The sequence below is a fragment of the Myxine glutinosa genome, chromosome 2 (assembly GCF_964187855.1).
Source record: "Myxine glutinosa chromosome 2, kmMyxGlut1.1, whole genome shotgun sequence".
NCBI classification, from domain to species: domain Eukaryota; kingdom Metazoa; phylum Chordata; class Myxini; order Myxiniformes; family Myxinidae; genus Myxine; species Myxine glutinosa.
Genome location: NC_136262.1, coordinates 173,798,169 through 173,814,339, shown reverse-complemented (window position 1 = coordinate 173,814,339; position 16,171 = coordinate 173,798,169). Strand labels below are relative to the sequence as shown.

Genomic DNA, 16,171 nt, shown 5'->3' with positions numbered 1-16,171 from the left:
CTCCTTTTCGGTCCTTAAATCTCCGTCCTTCCGGCTTTTTAAAAATATCGAAAAATGTCTGGGATTTTGTCATTTTTTTTACATTTGCACTTTCAAAGGGATATATTTTAAGATCTGGGATGCTTTTTTACTTTATATAAATGGTCAAACCATATTTGTATATTATCTTCTGGTGATAAAATGCGGTTATGTAATGTTTGGACCAGGACAGTTTGGTACAAGTCTACGTAATGTGTTCAAAAAGTATCCGACCTTTATTTTTCGTGCGTAAAAAAAAAAGAAGCTAGGGAGGCGTTGATTGGTGCACGTATGTAGGCGATCCTAATGCGCACGCGTGAATTTTTTCCCACCTGCAGAAGCTGTCATTCGACGGCAGACCGCCGATGAGTGAGGACATGTAAGTGAGCGCCGTCGGATTTTCGTTTTTGACAAAATGATGGAAAAACTTGAACAACGCTACTGCATCAAATTTTGTGTAACTTTGTGTAACAACTTTTTTTGGCCTCGGGGATGTTGGATGCTTCCATTGTGATGACTGCAACTTGGTTTCTGGGTCGTACCCATAAACCCAGGACTCATCGCCAGTGATCACTGTGTTGAGGAAGCTGGAATCGCTGTTCACAGTCTCCAGCATGTCCTGTGCGATCTCCAAACGGACTTGCTTCTGCTCAATCGTTAGCAGCTTTGGTACGAACTTCGCTGAGATTCTCCTGAAGCCCAAATCCTCCTTCATAATGGAATGAACGGTGTTGAATCTTGCGGATCGTTTCCACTTGGGAATCGCCAAGCTTTACACAAAATTTGATGCAGTAGCGTTGTTCAAGTTTTTCCGTCATTTTGTCAAAAACGAAAATCCGACGGTGCTCACTTACATGTCCTCACTCATCGGCGGTCTGCCGTCGAATGACAGCTTCTGCAGGTGGGAAAAAATTCACGCGTGCGCATTAGGATCGCCTACATACGTGCACCAATCAACGCCTCCCTGGCTTCTTTTTTTTTACGCACGAAAAATAAAGGTCGGATACTTTTTGAACACAGTAGATTACTCCATCATGGCGTACTTCCTGTCCAACCTCACAGTGAGAGAGTCCAGTGGCATGATCAATCTTCGATTCACTGTCGTTTCTGAGTCCGTACCGTACACTCTCGTTTGATTTTCTTCAAGAGCTCTTCATTTGATATTTCATTTTACTTCCCCCAAACACAATGCCAAAACGCTTACCAAGCCAGCCGTTCCCTATCAACGGTTTCAAATGGAGTGCTTGCTTGAGTGCGTATGCCACTCCGTGAGCGCTCTGCAAGAAACTTGGTAACTGAATACTCCCCTGGCTTGTGGGGTATACCCGTGTGTGGGTTATATGTGTCTGAAATTTTCCTTGAGCACCGTTTTCTCCAGGTGCAGAGTAATTGTTTCAGAAGAGGGCCTGATTACCATGCAAGCACATTCTGATTCAATTGACCAGACAATAAACAGTCGGCCAGCTAAGAGACTTTTGACGCTGTCTTGAAAAAATTTTCTGGGACAGGGGAGGAACTAGGGCAAACCAATCACCTGGGAGGGGAATACCTCCCTGTAGCACCGCTCCTAACAATAATCCACAATTTTTGTAATCTTTTAAAAAGACAGCAGACCCCACGTGTGACTTATTCTGTGGGGTCATGAGGCCATGCAGACACCATTGAGTTGAAAAGTATAATTAATTGTGTAGCCTGTGGGACCAATCATATCGCCCCCTTGTGTGCCACAATTGGGACGCTTCTTCAAAACGCTGTTTGAAGAAGAAGCTGGCCAGCTTCTATGTGAATTGAAAGGGTTACGGTGCACGTGTAATCTCACCATTTCAAATGCATGCCATTCAGAGTGGACTTTATCAGAAGATGCAAGCAGGGGTCAACTGGTTTGCAGATGGCGTGGGGGTTCCCAGTAGCAAGAGGTACAACGCAGTACTGTTTGGAGGTACGTGTCAGAACACCTGCAGCGTGACACCTGTTATGTGCAATCAAAATGTAAATGAAGCCAAACGCCGATTCTTAAGATCTTTCTGCTGTCCACCGAATCTGGGAAACTCACCTTGCATGTGCTTTGCATATAAAGGTTTGTCCTGATCTTTTTGGCATGGGCAGGCCTGCTCGGCTCGTTGTTCTCGTTGCTGCAGTTTCTGTCAAACCCCATCATGGGTGCTGCCTCTGATCGTTATGGACGTCGGCCCATCATGGGACTGTGTCTGGTGAGTGACGGTTACGTTTGGGTCTTCCTCTTGTTTGCTTTGAAAATGTTTTTGTTGTACAAGTGTGGTTCAAAGTTATCCGCTGCACCTATTCACAGTCACTTTTGGATGATTCACATCACTCAGTACACTTCTCTGTGTGAGGCGTTCATGTGTTAGCAAACTACAACTACTCTCTGGTAAATTTCACCTGGTTTTTCATTCACCGGAAACACCATTTTTACTCGGCACATGACACGCTGTTAACCACCATCTTGGAAAATACCCAAAATGCTTTGCCCAGCTGACCAATAGTTTTCTGGGAGTTTCCATTCCTGCTCCACAAACTCTCGGCCATCCGGAAGAGCAAAAAGTTCAGGTTAAGCTTGAACCACCATCACATATCAAACAATGGAAGAGTTGTTTGTCAGACAGCTCTTCACTCTGCACTAACTTCGTCCCCTTCCTCTTTACCACCCCCCTCCCCCGTGAGATCTGTAGGTAGGTGTCATGGCCTCCTATATCATATGGGCAGCTGCAGGGGACTTCTCAATGTTCCTGGTGTCCCGTGTGTTGGGAGGCTTCAGCCGTTGCTCTGTCAGCTTGGCCGCTGCCTCCATTGCAGACCTAACCCGGAGTGCACACGCCAGGGGCATGGTGAGTCCATTTATCATCCCTACTCTCCTGCATGATTTCCTTCAATAGAATAGATTATGTAATGTAATCACGTAATAATATAGATGGTTATTAAAAGTTGCAAGAGGTGGGGGAGGGTTCTGGCAATAAGCAGATATGAAAACATGGTGTTTGGGGGTGAGAGAGGGAGAAGAGTAGTAGGGGAGGTGTGCTGTAGTAGTGGTAGAGAAGGACCACGTTGGTGGGGGTGGATGCATGATATAACGAGATGGTATTCATGGAATACTTACTCCGCACAGTCTTGAGAAGGACTTGTTGCGTGTTTTTTTCTTTGATCTAACATGGCTGCCAGACCAAGTGACCGATGACATCATAAGTTTACATTCTCCAATATACTTATTGCGTAGATCACACTCAATAAATTTAAAATTGATCGGACGAAGAGTTGTACTTGTCGAATTATGGCGTCATTGTTAACAAGACTTATTCCCCGTGCAGAGTTGTTTGCAATGAGCTACGTTTCAATTTTTTCCATGGAGCGGTTTCGGAGATGTAGAAGTGCAACTTTTTTTTCTTCCAAGGTTGAGCCTGTACCACGTGACATATGACATCATAATTAAAAAAAAATCTACATGAGGCGCTCCTATGGTGAAAAATCGTCCGTCAAACCAACAGTTGCAGAGAAAATACAAATTTCATACTGATCAGATTAAGCGTTGTATTTGTCGAATTATGACGTCATAATGAAGGCACCAATGACATCATCATTAACATATCCTTTCCCCATGGGGAGTACTTGACAGTGAATCATGTTTCAATTTTTTCCATTCAGCAGTTTTGTAGACAGAGGTGCAACATTATTCCAAGATGGCGTCCATATCACGTCACCTGTGACTTCATTATTATCACGAAAACATTCTACAGGAAGAGGCTCTCGCTCCTATGGTGCAATATTTAGTGTCAATTTGACCAACGCTTGCCGAGTAAATGAATTTTAAAATGCAGACACGTACATACGCCATATGTACACACGCAAACGATCGCTTAACCTGTTTTTGCTTCGCGAGCGCAGGTTAATTAGTTAACATACAAGATACAATTTTTTTTTCCCCCTTTTTAGGGCCATTTTTCTTGCTAGAGCAGGGGTTAACCTTGCGGACCCCATGATAATCATGGTTCCCTTTTTGAGGCAATGTTTTATGGGCAGATGCCCTTCCTGACGCCAACCCTTTAGTCACCTCTTACAACACGCAGGGATAGTGAACGTATTCTAAACCAGGGCACACGCCGACACATTCATCCCAGCAAGCTGTTACTCAATTTGCCGACCTCGGAAGGATGACAGGCTGAGTCAACCCCCCTGGCGTTAATTCAGCGATCAACCGGAATTCAAACTCAGAATCCTAGGATCCCAAGCCAGCACCCTAACCGCTAAGCCAACACGAGGCTCTAGTTAACATTCAAGGTTAAACATTTTGACGTCCCATGTTAATTATTCGAAGTCTTCTTCTTCTTTAATGGGCACAATAACACAATTATTCAATCTTTAATGGCCACAATTATTTTAATGGCCAGAATTCCTTGAAGCACCAGGTGAAGTTTTTGGCCTAAGTCTTTCACGAACCGGCTGGCCAAGCCTGACGCTCGATTGAGTAGTTGGGGTGGTTATTTGGAATTCGTTCATGATGCCGGCGAAAGCACGCAATAAATTATCCAAAGTGAATGGTTATTGTCATTTTTGGCAAATTGTGATAAAAAACGCAATGCTCCCAATAAAGTAGAATGTTTTTTTGTGTGTATGGCACTGTATAGTGAAAGTTGTTGACTGTTTCAGACTATGTTGGTGACGTTACTTTTCACAGGCAATGGTGGGTGCGGCCTTTTCGGTAGGTTTCATCGTGGGGCCAATCCTCGGTGCTGTGATTGGTGCAGGTGCAGGTGGAGGCAGCTACGCAGCTTGGCTTGCTCTTGCTTTTTCCGGTGCTGCTGTGGTGGTATTGTCCTTGGCGGTACCTGAGACCTTGCTACCTGAAGACAGGGTGAGCAATATCTTTCCAGCCTTATTCATGTTATCGAATGGGTTATTTAGGAAAAAACATTGGCCGGTATGTAAAAATAAATAAATATAACCTTTTGAAATCCATGCACAGTGGTGGGTGGGTGGGTGGATGGATGGAGGGATTGGGGTAGCCCCTTGGTCTCTTACCGATAGCTTTGATGTATTAGGAGATGATGTATTTGGTTTGCTAAAAAAAGTGGCAATAAAGATTGCTTTGCTGCTGTCAGGTTATCATCAATCTGCTGTCTGTTTATCAATCAGTGAGTACCAGATTCATTCGGTGTTCTTTGACTACCTGCCTCTTGCCAGATTCATTAGGTGTTCTTTGACTACCTGCAGGCCCCATCTGTGCTCGTGGGATGCAAAGAAGCCCTGTACCTCATCAGTCCAGCTGAACTCTTCAACTTCACAACCTTGGAAAGACGTAAAGAGACCCTGACCCAAGCAGGTGTTTCATTTTGAAGAACAAACTTGACAGCACCGGTTTCAGTTATTTATTTATTTATTCATCAAATGCTGACCCAGTTTGTACAAGTAAGGATAATTCTAAACGAGGCAAAATCCTCCACCTGATAAATAGTTGTGTGTTTTCATTTCCGTCCAGATTTGCACCATTTACGACAGTTGGGCAGACTTTACTTCCTCTACATTTTCATCTACTCTGGCCTGGAGTTCACGCTCGCTTTCCTGACGCATACTCGCTTCCACTACTCCAGGTATGTTTACCTGGGAGCACGTGCATACATTGCAAAAGTTGTTGGTTTAAACCTCCACATTCCACATGATTTGGCATCCTGTTGCATTGGAAAAAAAAAAAAACTCCAAAACAAAACCAGAAATTTCTCATCTCTGAGGATACCTGTGTTTATTGTAGCGGGAAGAAAAACATGCACCTGTAATATTGCATCCACACCTCCGACTTTCATCAAAATACTAAAACAAATTGGTGTCTCATTTAATTAAAAATCGTGTAAGCTTTGTGGAAGCGTCGATAGAGGTTGAAGTGTTTCCTCTTGTATTGAATTCCTTTTTGTTCAACCTCATGACCTGTGGCGGGAATTCCACGCTCAGCACATTTGTTTTCACGGTGGAATATTTCACATCCACGTTGATCCGAGGTCACATGCTGTACGGGTACGTTGATCGTTTTGATTGTACTCCCTTCACGACAGCATGCAACAGGGCAAGATGCTTTTCCTCGTTGGTGTTGCCATGGCAGCCGTGCAAGGTGGATATGTGCGGCGCGTTCGGAGACATCAAGAGCTGAAGTTAGTTAAGAGGGTAGGAACCTCTTGCACAGTGACACGATTAACTGGGCCTAGGAAAAGGCGTCGGCTCATCTCACCTGTGCTAAGTGCTCTCGTATCTGTGTGGCGTGTATTTGTTTGGAGGTGGGGTGAAGCCGAGACAGGTAGGGGGGGGGTGGGGGTGGGAGGGAGGAGGGGCCACGGAGCGGTTTTGGAGATGTAGAGGTGCAACTTTTTTTCTTTTTTTTTCCAAGGTGGCGCCTGTAACACGTGACCTATGACATCCTAATTATCATTTTTAAAAATCTACATCAGGAGGCGCTCCGATGGTGAAAAATACTTGTCCGTCAAACCAAAAGTTGCAGAGAAAATACAAATTGCATTTGTTCATGATGTTTTTTTGTGTGTATGGTACTGTAGTTTTGTTAAACCTTGGAAAAGTAAACTTTGTAAACTTTAAAGTTCATCAAAATTTTATAATTTTAGAATATTGTTGTTTTTTTTTTTGTCAAAGCCAGCCAGGCAGCTCCATTAATCAATCACATGAAGGGGAAGTAAAATATATATAAAAAAACCTTTTCAAAAGGGGAAAACGTTTTCACTCCCCCTTCTATCTTTAAACATATCAAACAACTACCCAGAACTTCAGACTAATGCGTGCTCCCACTTCTTCCTCTTCACTTTGGCCAGTCTTTACTGCCTAAAACTATGTTCAAATCCAAAAAACATTCCACACCTTTGAAAGCTGAAAAGGCGCTTAAGAGTTAGACGCGTGTAGAATCGCTAATCGTGCGATGATCACCCGTTCAACGCCAATCGCGCAAGTGTGTTTATCTAATGCGTGATCAAAACCCAATCACAAGCGCTTAAACAACAAAAACGTTTACACGTCGGCGAGGACATGTTTAAGAGTGCGCGTAAGGCCTTGAAGCAAGCATTGCACGGATTATAACTGGTATCGTACATGGGACGGTAAATATGGTTAGGAGCGTTTGAATTATGTCAAGAGGAGGCAGAAGATAGGAATAGGACAGTTCGATGACGTGTATTGAGAATCTTCGAGGATAGATGCAAACAAGTGTTTGACAATGTCAAATTTGTTTGCAGTTAAAGACTCTAAGGAATATTTTCGTCGGCTGCTAAATTTAGTACAAGATGACCTGGATCAACCTATGATGAGGAGCAATGCACTGAATACCTTCCACCAATTGTCCATGGTGCTGTGATTCTATGCAAGTGCATCATTTCAATTAGATGTTGGAGATCTGTGCGGAGTTTCACAGGCTAAACCGATGTTTAGCTCCCTTCATAAATTGCTATTTAAACGGGTAATTAGCGGTGCACGTACAGTGATGTTATTGTCCCCATTTAAAAGTTAGGCCTGTGCTAGCAAGACGCTTGCTAAGCACATTCCGTAAATTTGGCCCTTTATGTCCAAAAGGATGGAATTCTGTATTTTCAAGCCTGGTGTTGGCTTAGCGGTTAGGGTGCCGGCCTGGGATCCTAGGATCCTGGGTTCGAATCCCGGTCGATCGCTGAATTAACGCCAGGGGGGCTGACTCAGCCTGTCATCCTTCCGAGTCGGCAAATTGAGTACCAGTTCACTGGTAATTCCCTGTGTGTTGCAAGAGGCGACTAACAGGGTTGGCGGCAGGAAGGGCATCCGGCCGTAAAACATCACTCCAAAAAGGGGACCACGGTGCCCAAAAAAGGCCAACCCCTGCTCTGCGGGAAAAATGGCCTCTTCTTTCTTCTTTCAAAGAAGGTTTCAAAGGTGGTTCTTCTTTCAAACTGACAGCAAATTGTGACGTGTTCTGTTCAGGCTCTACTGTTGTTGATCCCGGCATTCCTGCTCGTCGGCTGGGCAACCAGCGAGCCCATGCTCTACCTGGGCTTGCTGCTATATGCATTTGGTGAGGAAATTGCACCCGTCGACCACATTGCTCGCAGCATTCATTTACTCCTCTACATCTTTCTTCGACATGACTTTCTCTTGAGAAAACATCGTTTTGATATTCGTTACTTTTTGCTCCTTCAATCTCTAAACTTGATCTTTGTTTCTGTTTCAGCCTCAGCCACTGTGGTACCATGTCTCACCACTATTGTAGCATCTCTCGGTGAGTGTGACAATCTGTAGTTTTTGACTAGTTAGTATATCTCATATTTGACAACGGTGGCTCCAAACAGTTGAGACAACTTGTCCGCAATGTTCAATAAAATATGATCACAGGAATCGAATTCGGCAGGGCGACAAAAGAAACGGAAGGTATGCTTAGCTGCTGAAATAATAACCCTTTAGTCCCAAGGAATTCATCCAACTTTCCTTTAGAGGAAACACTTAAAATCTCGTTTTTGGCTTTTGAAACGGAGTAAAGGGTCTCTAACCACGTTAGTTAGGCAGTTAAGAGGAAGCATCGTTCATTTTTTCAGGAAAGCACCAAATTTGGCACAGATGTAGTATGGACCTATGCAATTGTTTTCCTGAGGGGTGCCCAAAAATTCAAAAAATCCCCAAAAATGTCCTGGATGCCGTGAAAAAGGGGAGAAAACGGGTATTGATTCGAACTGTAGATTCTGATATTGTGGTCTTGGCAATAGCACACGACTTTACCTACCAGTCACACGGTGTGGAGGAACTCTGGATTGCCATTGGCACTGGCAAAAGCTACCGCTACCTTGCCATCCATAAAATTGCCACCGGCCTTGGCCGCAGGAAGTCCGAGTCTAGAAAGATATGTTGCCATCCTCTATGACCGGACTACCGAGATGAAGACAGTGAATGACATGCGCCGACACTTGTTCACGAAGAAGGCAAGAACAATTGATCACATTCCCCCAACAGCAGACGCCTTCGAACAACACCTAAAACGTGCATGTTTTCAGGCTGGACACGTATGGAGTCAGGCACTTGTGCCCTACCCAGAACTTCCATCACCAGCTGATTGGGCCTGGATGAAAACAGGGACTTCTTGGACACCAATTTGGACCACAATACCACTGACACAGGAGGCATGTTCAGAGCTTACAAGCTGCCATTGTAAGTCGGCCTGTAAAGGCAACTGTAAATGCTCCAGGGCAAATCTGCCCTGCACATCATTGTGTGACTGCGATGGACAGTGCTTGTAGTACGACGCGTCTGTGCGAGAGCCTCCACCTTTCAAGTGCCCACAATATTTTAAGTTAAAACTGCAACTGTGTGTAACTTTGATTAATTAATACCATTCCATTGTTATCAGAGACCAATAAAACAATGTGTATCACTTGGAATTGAAATTTTACCTAAAATGCTATGAGAGATTCAAGGAAAATGGAAACACCATGGCGGCCATCTTGAAATTAAAGATGATGGATGCCAATCTTTATGCAATTGATCCCATTGGATTCAGAGACCATGAAAACATGGGGTAAGACACTGTAACTGTGGTGTTATCGCTCATAGTATAGAAGTTATTGAGGGAAATATGTCACAGAGGGCGGTGAGGTTGAAATTCAATATGGCGGCCACCAGGGGATCTGAATTTTTGGGCGCCCCCCAGGAAAACAATTGTATAGGTCCATACTACATCTGTGCCAAATTTGGTGCTTTCCGGAAAAAATGAACGACACGCCCTATTTTTCGGTCTTAACTGCCTAAGTACGTCATGATGCTTGTGATCCACCTTGTGTTGAAGCACAACAGCATCATTTCCTCATGGTTAACAACTCAGATCATCGTTATGGTTTGTGGATAAATCTCGCATTTAGGGAAGGTTTTTTTTCCATGTGGAACCTCCTTCCACTCCCAGATACTCTTCCCTCTATTTTATTTATTTTTACCTTTTTTTAAAGCATCTAAGGCTCGTAGTAGAGCTGCCAAATACACACAATCACACATGTACATACAGACGAACACGCGAGACAACTCGGGAATGTTCGACAAGAAAAACACAGCAACTGAGCTTGTGGGAAGTGCAGTCACTCTGGGCAATAGCAACGTCACATAAATTGTGCCGCTTTTTCACCGCACTCAGCGGGTGACTTCCAAAAGAGGATTTTCCTGCTCCCCATGGATGACAACCTATGGGGATTTATCCATGATCTTATCCTTTAAATTTCTGAACATCAAGCAAGGAAGCAGAATTTACCATCTTTAAAGTCTTTCGTATAACTCGGTCGGGGTTTGAACCTCGCAGACTCGGAGTAGACGCTCTCTAACCATTACACCACCGAGAATACCACTGATTAAAAAAAAAAAAAGTGTCGTTTTCCTTGCAACCACATCATCTTATGCAAGGTCATGTCGATGAACTGCGCTCACGATTTGAGAATAAATGTCGCGTTTATGTCACGACATGAGGCCGCGGCTCCGAGTGGTTGTCCCACACATCCCCGCATGAGGCCACGGCCACATAGCCTATGTTACCCCCCCAGACAAAGTTGTATTTGTACCCCGAGTGAAGTATAAAAGCGTTTATAGCTGGAGTACCTGGTGCTGATCAAGCGAAAAAGAAACCAGCATCTATCTATAATTCCAGTAATCTCTGTGTGTATGTGTGTGTGTCTGTGTGTGTGTGTGTGTGTGTTTGTCTGTGACCGCTGTTTCTCGACAACCACGGGTCCGATATACTTGAAACTTGCCAGGTATATTGCTGGGGACCCGAGGATGTGCCTTTTCAAGGTTTGAAATTAATCGGACAAGTGGTTCCCAAGGTATGGTCACCGTACTCGCAAGCCGTTCGCTTTGGCTTTGCGAATGGACCAAACCATTTCATGTAAATAGAGGGGGGGGTTCTGTGGTCGTTACTGCCACGTGGTTTCAAAGTTTTTTTTTGTTGTTGTTGTTTGCACGCATGTTTTTTTGCACCCACGTACGGGCACGCCCTAGTATTTGAAATGAGGGCAAATATAATGGAAAAGCAATTACATCCAAATCAGAATCCATCACAAACGTCAAATCGTCATTTTACCTTTTCGTTGAATATATGCTGCTGAATTGAATATATACGTTCATCACGTTTGAGTTAAGTATGATGACGTTCAGGAAGAAGAAGAAGAAGAAGCCTTATCACCAACTTCGACAGTTTCCGGAATTGTTTTATTATTTGTGTTCAAATGTCTGGTGATTGTTTTGTATTTATTTATGCGAATGTGTACTTGTAATAACCGTCATTAATCAAAAAGGCTCAGCACGCACTATAGAGCGATTTTTTTTTAATCCAAAAAAACCCATTTTTTCTTCTTCAAAAAACAACATTTTTTGCCTAAAACACTCCCAGGCACTCACTGATGAACCTCTAAAAGTTTGACGAAGATCCGTTCAGCCATCTCTGAGAAAAATGGCGACACAGACACACACACAGACCAACGGCTCTCTTATATAGTAGATTGAAAGAGTTGTACAAGTTTTACTTTTTTTTAACGAGCTTCCTCTATCACAGGCTCCCCCAACCAAAAGGGAATCATGATGGGAACTTTACGCAGCCTAGGTGCCCTTGCTCGTGCACTTGGACCTGCATTTGCTGCCACAGGTACGATTGGTGCACCTCACAAACACCAGGGTTAAGCACAGCAGCACGACGGCCAAACTCTCGGCGATTTGTTTGTGTTCAGGTTTCTGGATGTTGGGGGCCGAGCTGTGTTACACAGTGGGAGCTGCTTTGATAGTCATTCCACTGGCACTGCTGGGGTCGATCGGAGCAGAGACGGTCAAGGCAAAGTGAAGCCCAATGATGGAACCACATTGATGGATGCCCCTGCTCTCGCTGCTCTATTATGCTCAATGAAAGGAAAACTAAATTCAAACTTTTAAACAATTATAGACTTCTTCAGGATGATAATTATCAAAATTTTAACCTTACGTCCTTGTATGGGAAAAAAAGAAGCACCATCAACAAGAAACTACAACTTCAATGAATTTCCCAGTGATTTCTGTGGAAGCATCCACGTGACTGCTGCGTATTGGCTCCCTGAGTGGCCGTCGCGTCATGGTTCTGAGTGGTGCCACGTCTTGGTGTTGTGGCTCCCTGAGTGGCTGTCGCGTCATGGTTCTGAGTCGCTACCACAGAGTGGCTGCCGCGTCTTGGCTCTGAGTGGCTGCCTTGTCTTGGCTCCCCGAGTGGCTGCCTCGTCTTGGCTCCCCGAGTGGCTGCCTCGTCTTGGCTCCCCGAGTGGCTGCCTCGTCTTGGCTCCCCGAGTGGCTGCCTCGTCTTGGCTCCCCGAGTGGCTGCCTCGTCTTGGCTCCCAGAGTGGCTGCCTCGTCTTGGCTCCCCGAGTGGCTGCCGCGTCTTGGCTCCCCGAGTGGCTGCCTCGTCTTGGCTCCCCGAGTGGCTGCCGCGTCTTGGCTCCCCGAGTGGCTGCCGCGTCTTGGCTCCCCGAGTGGCTGCCGCGTCTTGGCTCCCCGAGTGGCTGCCTCGTCTTGGCTCCCCGAGTGGCTGCCTCTTCTTGGCTCCCCGAGTGGCTGCCTCGTCTTGGCTCCCCGAGTGGCTGCCTCGTCTTGGCTCCCCGAGTGGCTGCCTCGTCTTGGCTCCCCGAGTGGCTGCCTCTTCTTGGCTCCCCGAGTGGCTGCCTCGTCTTGGCTCCCCGAGTGGCTGCCGCGTCTTGGCTCCCCGAGTGGCTGCCGCGTCTTGGCTCCCCGAGTGGCTGCCGCGTCTTGGCTCCGAGTGGCTGCTGCATCTTGGCTCCGAGTGGCTGTCTTCAGTTTTACACAACTCGTTTCATAGACCGACCATCAGGGTGGTGCGTGGCTGCCTCCATAAAAACCACTGAAACTCAACCCAAATGTCATTTAGTGCTTAATGGTGCATTCTCTTCAATTACAAGGACGCAAAGTGAAACGTTTAATGATCAGGTGTAGTAATTGTTAAAATTAGAGCTGTTCTCCTTTAAACTTTCTGAAGCTTTTCACTTGAATTATTTGTTTCCTAGAAGGCCAAAGAACAAGTGAGTCCTTTGCCTGTTTGCTACTTTTTGTACAAGATGCTTTTTATTTTGAAATATTTTTCAGGCTCGAGTAAGGATTGAAGAATGGTTTAAACGAGTCTACACATCTATAGATACACTCCAATACTCATTCAAGATGTTTGCATAACCACTTGATTTCACTCCATTAGGCTCGTTTTCCATTACTTTGGACAAATTTTTGTACTCTTGGCTTCCTTGTGACGTCACATTTGTCGATGCTTGTGGTTGAGCTGATTATACCACAACTAGATTTCAACCCCAAACCTCATAGCCTTTATGGATTTTGTTAAATTTCTTGGGCCAAAGAATGTTTTCAGGACAGTTCTCTGCACAATCATTCCTTGCCAAAAGGCGTTTTGCATCTTTGTGGCAGATTAGGTCGGGAAGTTCACCTTTTACACTCCAAGTACAGTGCCTATAGAAAGTCTACACCCCCTTTCAAAATTTTCACCTTTTGTTGCCTTTTAGCCTGGAATTACAATGCATTAAATCAGACTTTTTCCACCTTTATTTACACATCCTAACCCACAACTTCCAAGTGAAAAACAAGTTCTACAAATTTAAGAAAAATCATAAAAAATACAAAACTAGATTATCATGGTTGGATAAGTGTCCAGCCCCCTTGTAATAGCAATTGTAAATTAGCTCAGGTGTAACCAGTCACCTTCAAAATCACACATGGAGTTAATTGGCCTCCACCTGTTAAATTGTAGTGATTCTGATTATTTCAGAATAAAATGAGCTGTTCCTGTAGGTTTTCTCTGATGGGTAGTACATTTCACAGCAAAGATTCATCCATGAGCACCAAGGAGCTTTCAAAAGATCTCTGGGATAACGTTGTGGAAAGGCCCAGATCAGTGGATGGGTATAAAAATACTTAAAATGCCTTGAATATCCCTTGGAGCACAGTCAAGACAATCATTATGAAATAGAAGGCATATGACACCACCAAGACCCTGCCTAGATCAGGTCATCCCTCCAAACTGGATGACCAAGCAAGGAGGAGACTGATCAGAGAGGTCAACAAGAGGCCATTAGCAACTTTGAAAGAGCAACAGGCCTTTATGGCAAAGACTGATCACTGTGCACATGTGACAACAATATCCCAAGCACTCCACAAGTCTGGCCTATACAAGAACGAAGCCATTACTCAAAAATGCCCACCTCGACTCCAATTTGAGGTATGCAAAAACCAATCTGGAGATTCTGAAGCCATGTGGCAAAAAGTTTTGTGGTCTGACGAAACCAAGATGGAACGTTTTGGCCAAAATGCAAAATGTTACGTTTGGTGTAAAACCAACACAGCACATCATCCAAAGAAAACCATCCCTACTGTGAAGCATGGTGGTGGCAGCATCATGATATGGGGATGCTTCTCATCAGCAGGGACTGGGGCACTTGTCAAGATAGAAGGGAAAATGGATGGAGCAGAATACAGAAAAATCTGAGAGGAAAACCTGCTGCCCTCTGCAAGAAAGCTGAAATTGGGACGGAAGTTCACCTCTCAGCATGACAACGACCCGAAGCACACTGGAGTGGCTGAGGAACAAAAAGCTAAATGTCCTTGAGTGGCCTAGTCAGAGCCCCGACCTAAATCCAATCGAAAAATCTGTGGCATCACTTGAAGATTGCTGTCTATCAATGCTCCCCACGCAACTTGACTGAGCTTGAACAGTTTTGCTCAGAATAATGGGAAAATATTGCCCAATCAAGGTGTGCGAAGTTGGTAGAGACCTATCCCGCCAGACTTACAGCTCTAATTGCTGTCAAAGGTGATTCCACCAAGTGTTAACTCGTCGGAGGTGCAGGGGGGGGACACTGGTTTGGGGGGGGGGGGGGGGGGGTCCAACCAAGATACAGTATTCTAATTTTGTATTTTCACTTGCAAGTTGTGGGTTAGGATGTGTAAATAAAGGTGGAAAAAGTCTGATTTAATGCATTCTAATTCCAGGCTACAAGTCAACAAAAAGGTTAAAATTTTGAAAGGGATGTAGAATTTTTATAGGCACTGTATAAATGATGCTACCTGGATAAAAAAAAAGACGTTTTATCATGCGATTTTAAAAAAAGCAATAGTTGAGTTTGTTGCTTTTCCTTCTCATAAACATGCATTTGGTACTTCAGCTCCTACTTACATTTTGATAAAGAACATTTTTTCACTAGTTTATCATTTTGCACACAGAGTTATGATGTTATCCACTTTTGTTTTGTTTAGTTTTGGTGGCAGTTACTTTGTCCATTTATTTGCATTTATTGTTCGCAGGTAGAATAAAACTGTGTCCTTGTTTGTTAAATCCCCGATGTACTGACTGATTGATACCTTATGTGCCAACAATTTTGTGCCAATCTGAGTCTTTACCCATCAACTGATCATTATCCTTGAATAGAGATCCTTCCCATTAGCAACCTTTCATCAAGACAGATTTTTTTTGCATACAAAATCTAGGCTCATGGAAGAATGTGATGAGCACTTGTTGAACAGTAAGGAAAGGCACAATAACCTGCAAGTAATATCATTGGGTTTAATGGGGGCAGAAAAGACCGAGTCAAGACAGATGACGACGTGGAGGTACAGAACTTCCTTGAAGCCCTAGCGTAATGGGATTGAACAGTCGCAGGAAGGTGGTTCAAGAAACAGAAGAAAGCAGGAACAACTCAACTAGACTGGCACTCGGTAGAGCACATACCTCCACCAGGCTGAAATGTTTATGTTTTGAATCCACTGATTGGCCAGATCTGCATCAGGACCTTCACCAAAATCAAATTGGCTTGTTCTCATCACCCAACCAACTAATCCACCAAGTTGTCAAAACTCGTCCACAACATTTTGAAATATCATCCTATATATATTTTGGCCCGATCTCTCAATAGTGAAGAATCACTAAATGTTGTGCCGTATTTATATTCGGATCTTCACCAAAATCAAATAGATTAGTCCTCGTCACACACCCAACCTATCCACAAAGTTCCATCTGAATCCGTACATAACTGAGATATTGTTAGTCATGGCCAAAAATATTGGCACCCTTGCACTTTTTCAAAGAACTCACAATTTTCTCTAAAAATAAGTTGAAATTGACAAA

The 16,171-nt window shown here is 44.2% G+C and overlaps 1 protein-coding gene across 4 annotated transcripts in view; it reads left to right on the top strand.

Moving 5' to 3' along the window:
* Positions 1-15,382, top strand: part of SLC75A1 (solute carrier family 75 member 1) — a 44,858-nt gene extending 29,476 nt beyond the window's left edge. For 2 of the 4 annotated variants that reach the window (XR_013622410.1, XR_013622411.1), the window contains exons 3-14: positions 1,861-1,957; positions 2,125-2,228; positions 2,709-2,864; positions 4,706-4,882; positions 5,242-5,350; positions 5,507-5,618; positions 6,075-6,183; positions 7,972-8,062; positions 8,219-8,266; positions 11,567-11,656; positions 11,739-13,494; positions 15,094-15,382. Coding sequence is in view for 2 of the 4 variants with exons in the window: in XM_068106752.2 (XP_067962853.2) it covers positions 1,861-1,957; positions 2,125-2,228; positions 2,709-2,864; positions 4,706-4,882; positions 5,242-5,350; positions 5,507-5,618; positions 6,075-6,183; positions 7,972-8,062; positions 8,219-8,266; positions 11,567-11,656; positions 11,739-11,848 (1,203 nt within the window). In the remaining 2 variants the exon portion in view is untranslated. Of the gene's footprint in view, positions 1-1,860; positions 1,958-2,124; positions 2,229-2,708; positions 2,865-4,705; positions 4,883-5,241; positions 5,351-5,506; positions 5,619-6,074; positions 6,184-7,971; positions 8,063-8,218; positions 8,267-11,566; positions 11,657-11,738 lie in introns of all 4 variants that reach the window. The other 2 variants (XM_068106752.2, XM_078771947.1) reach the window with 2 other exon arrangements.
* The last annotated feature ends 789 nt before the right edge of the window (positions 15,383-16,171 follow it).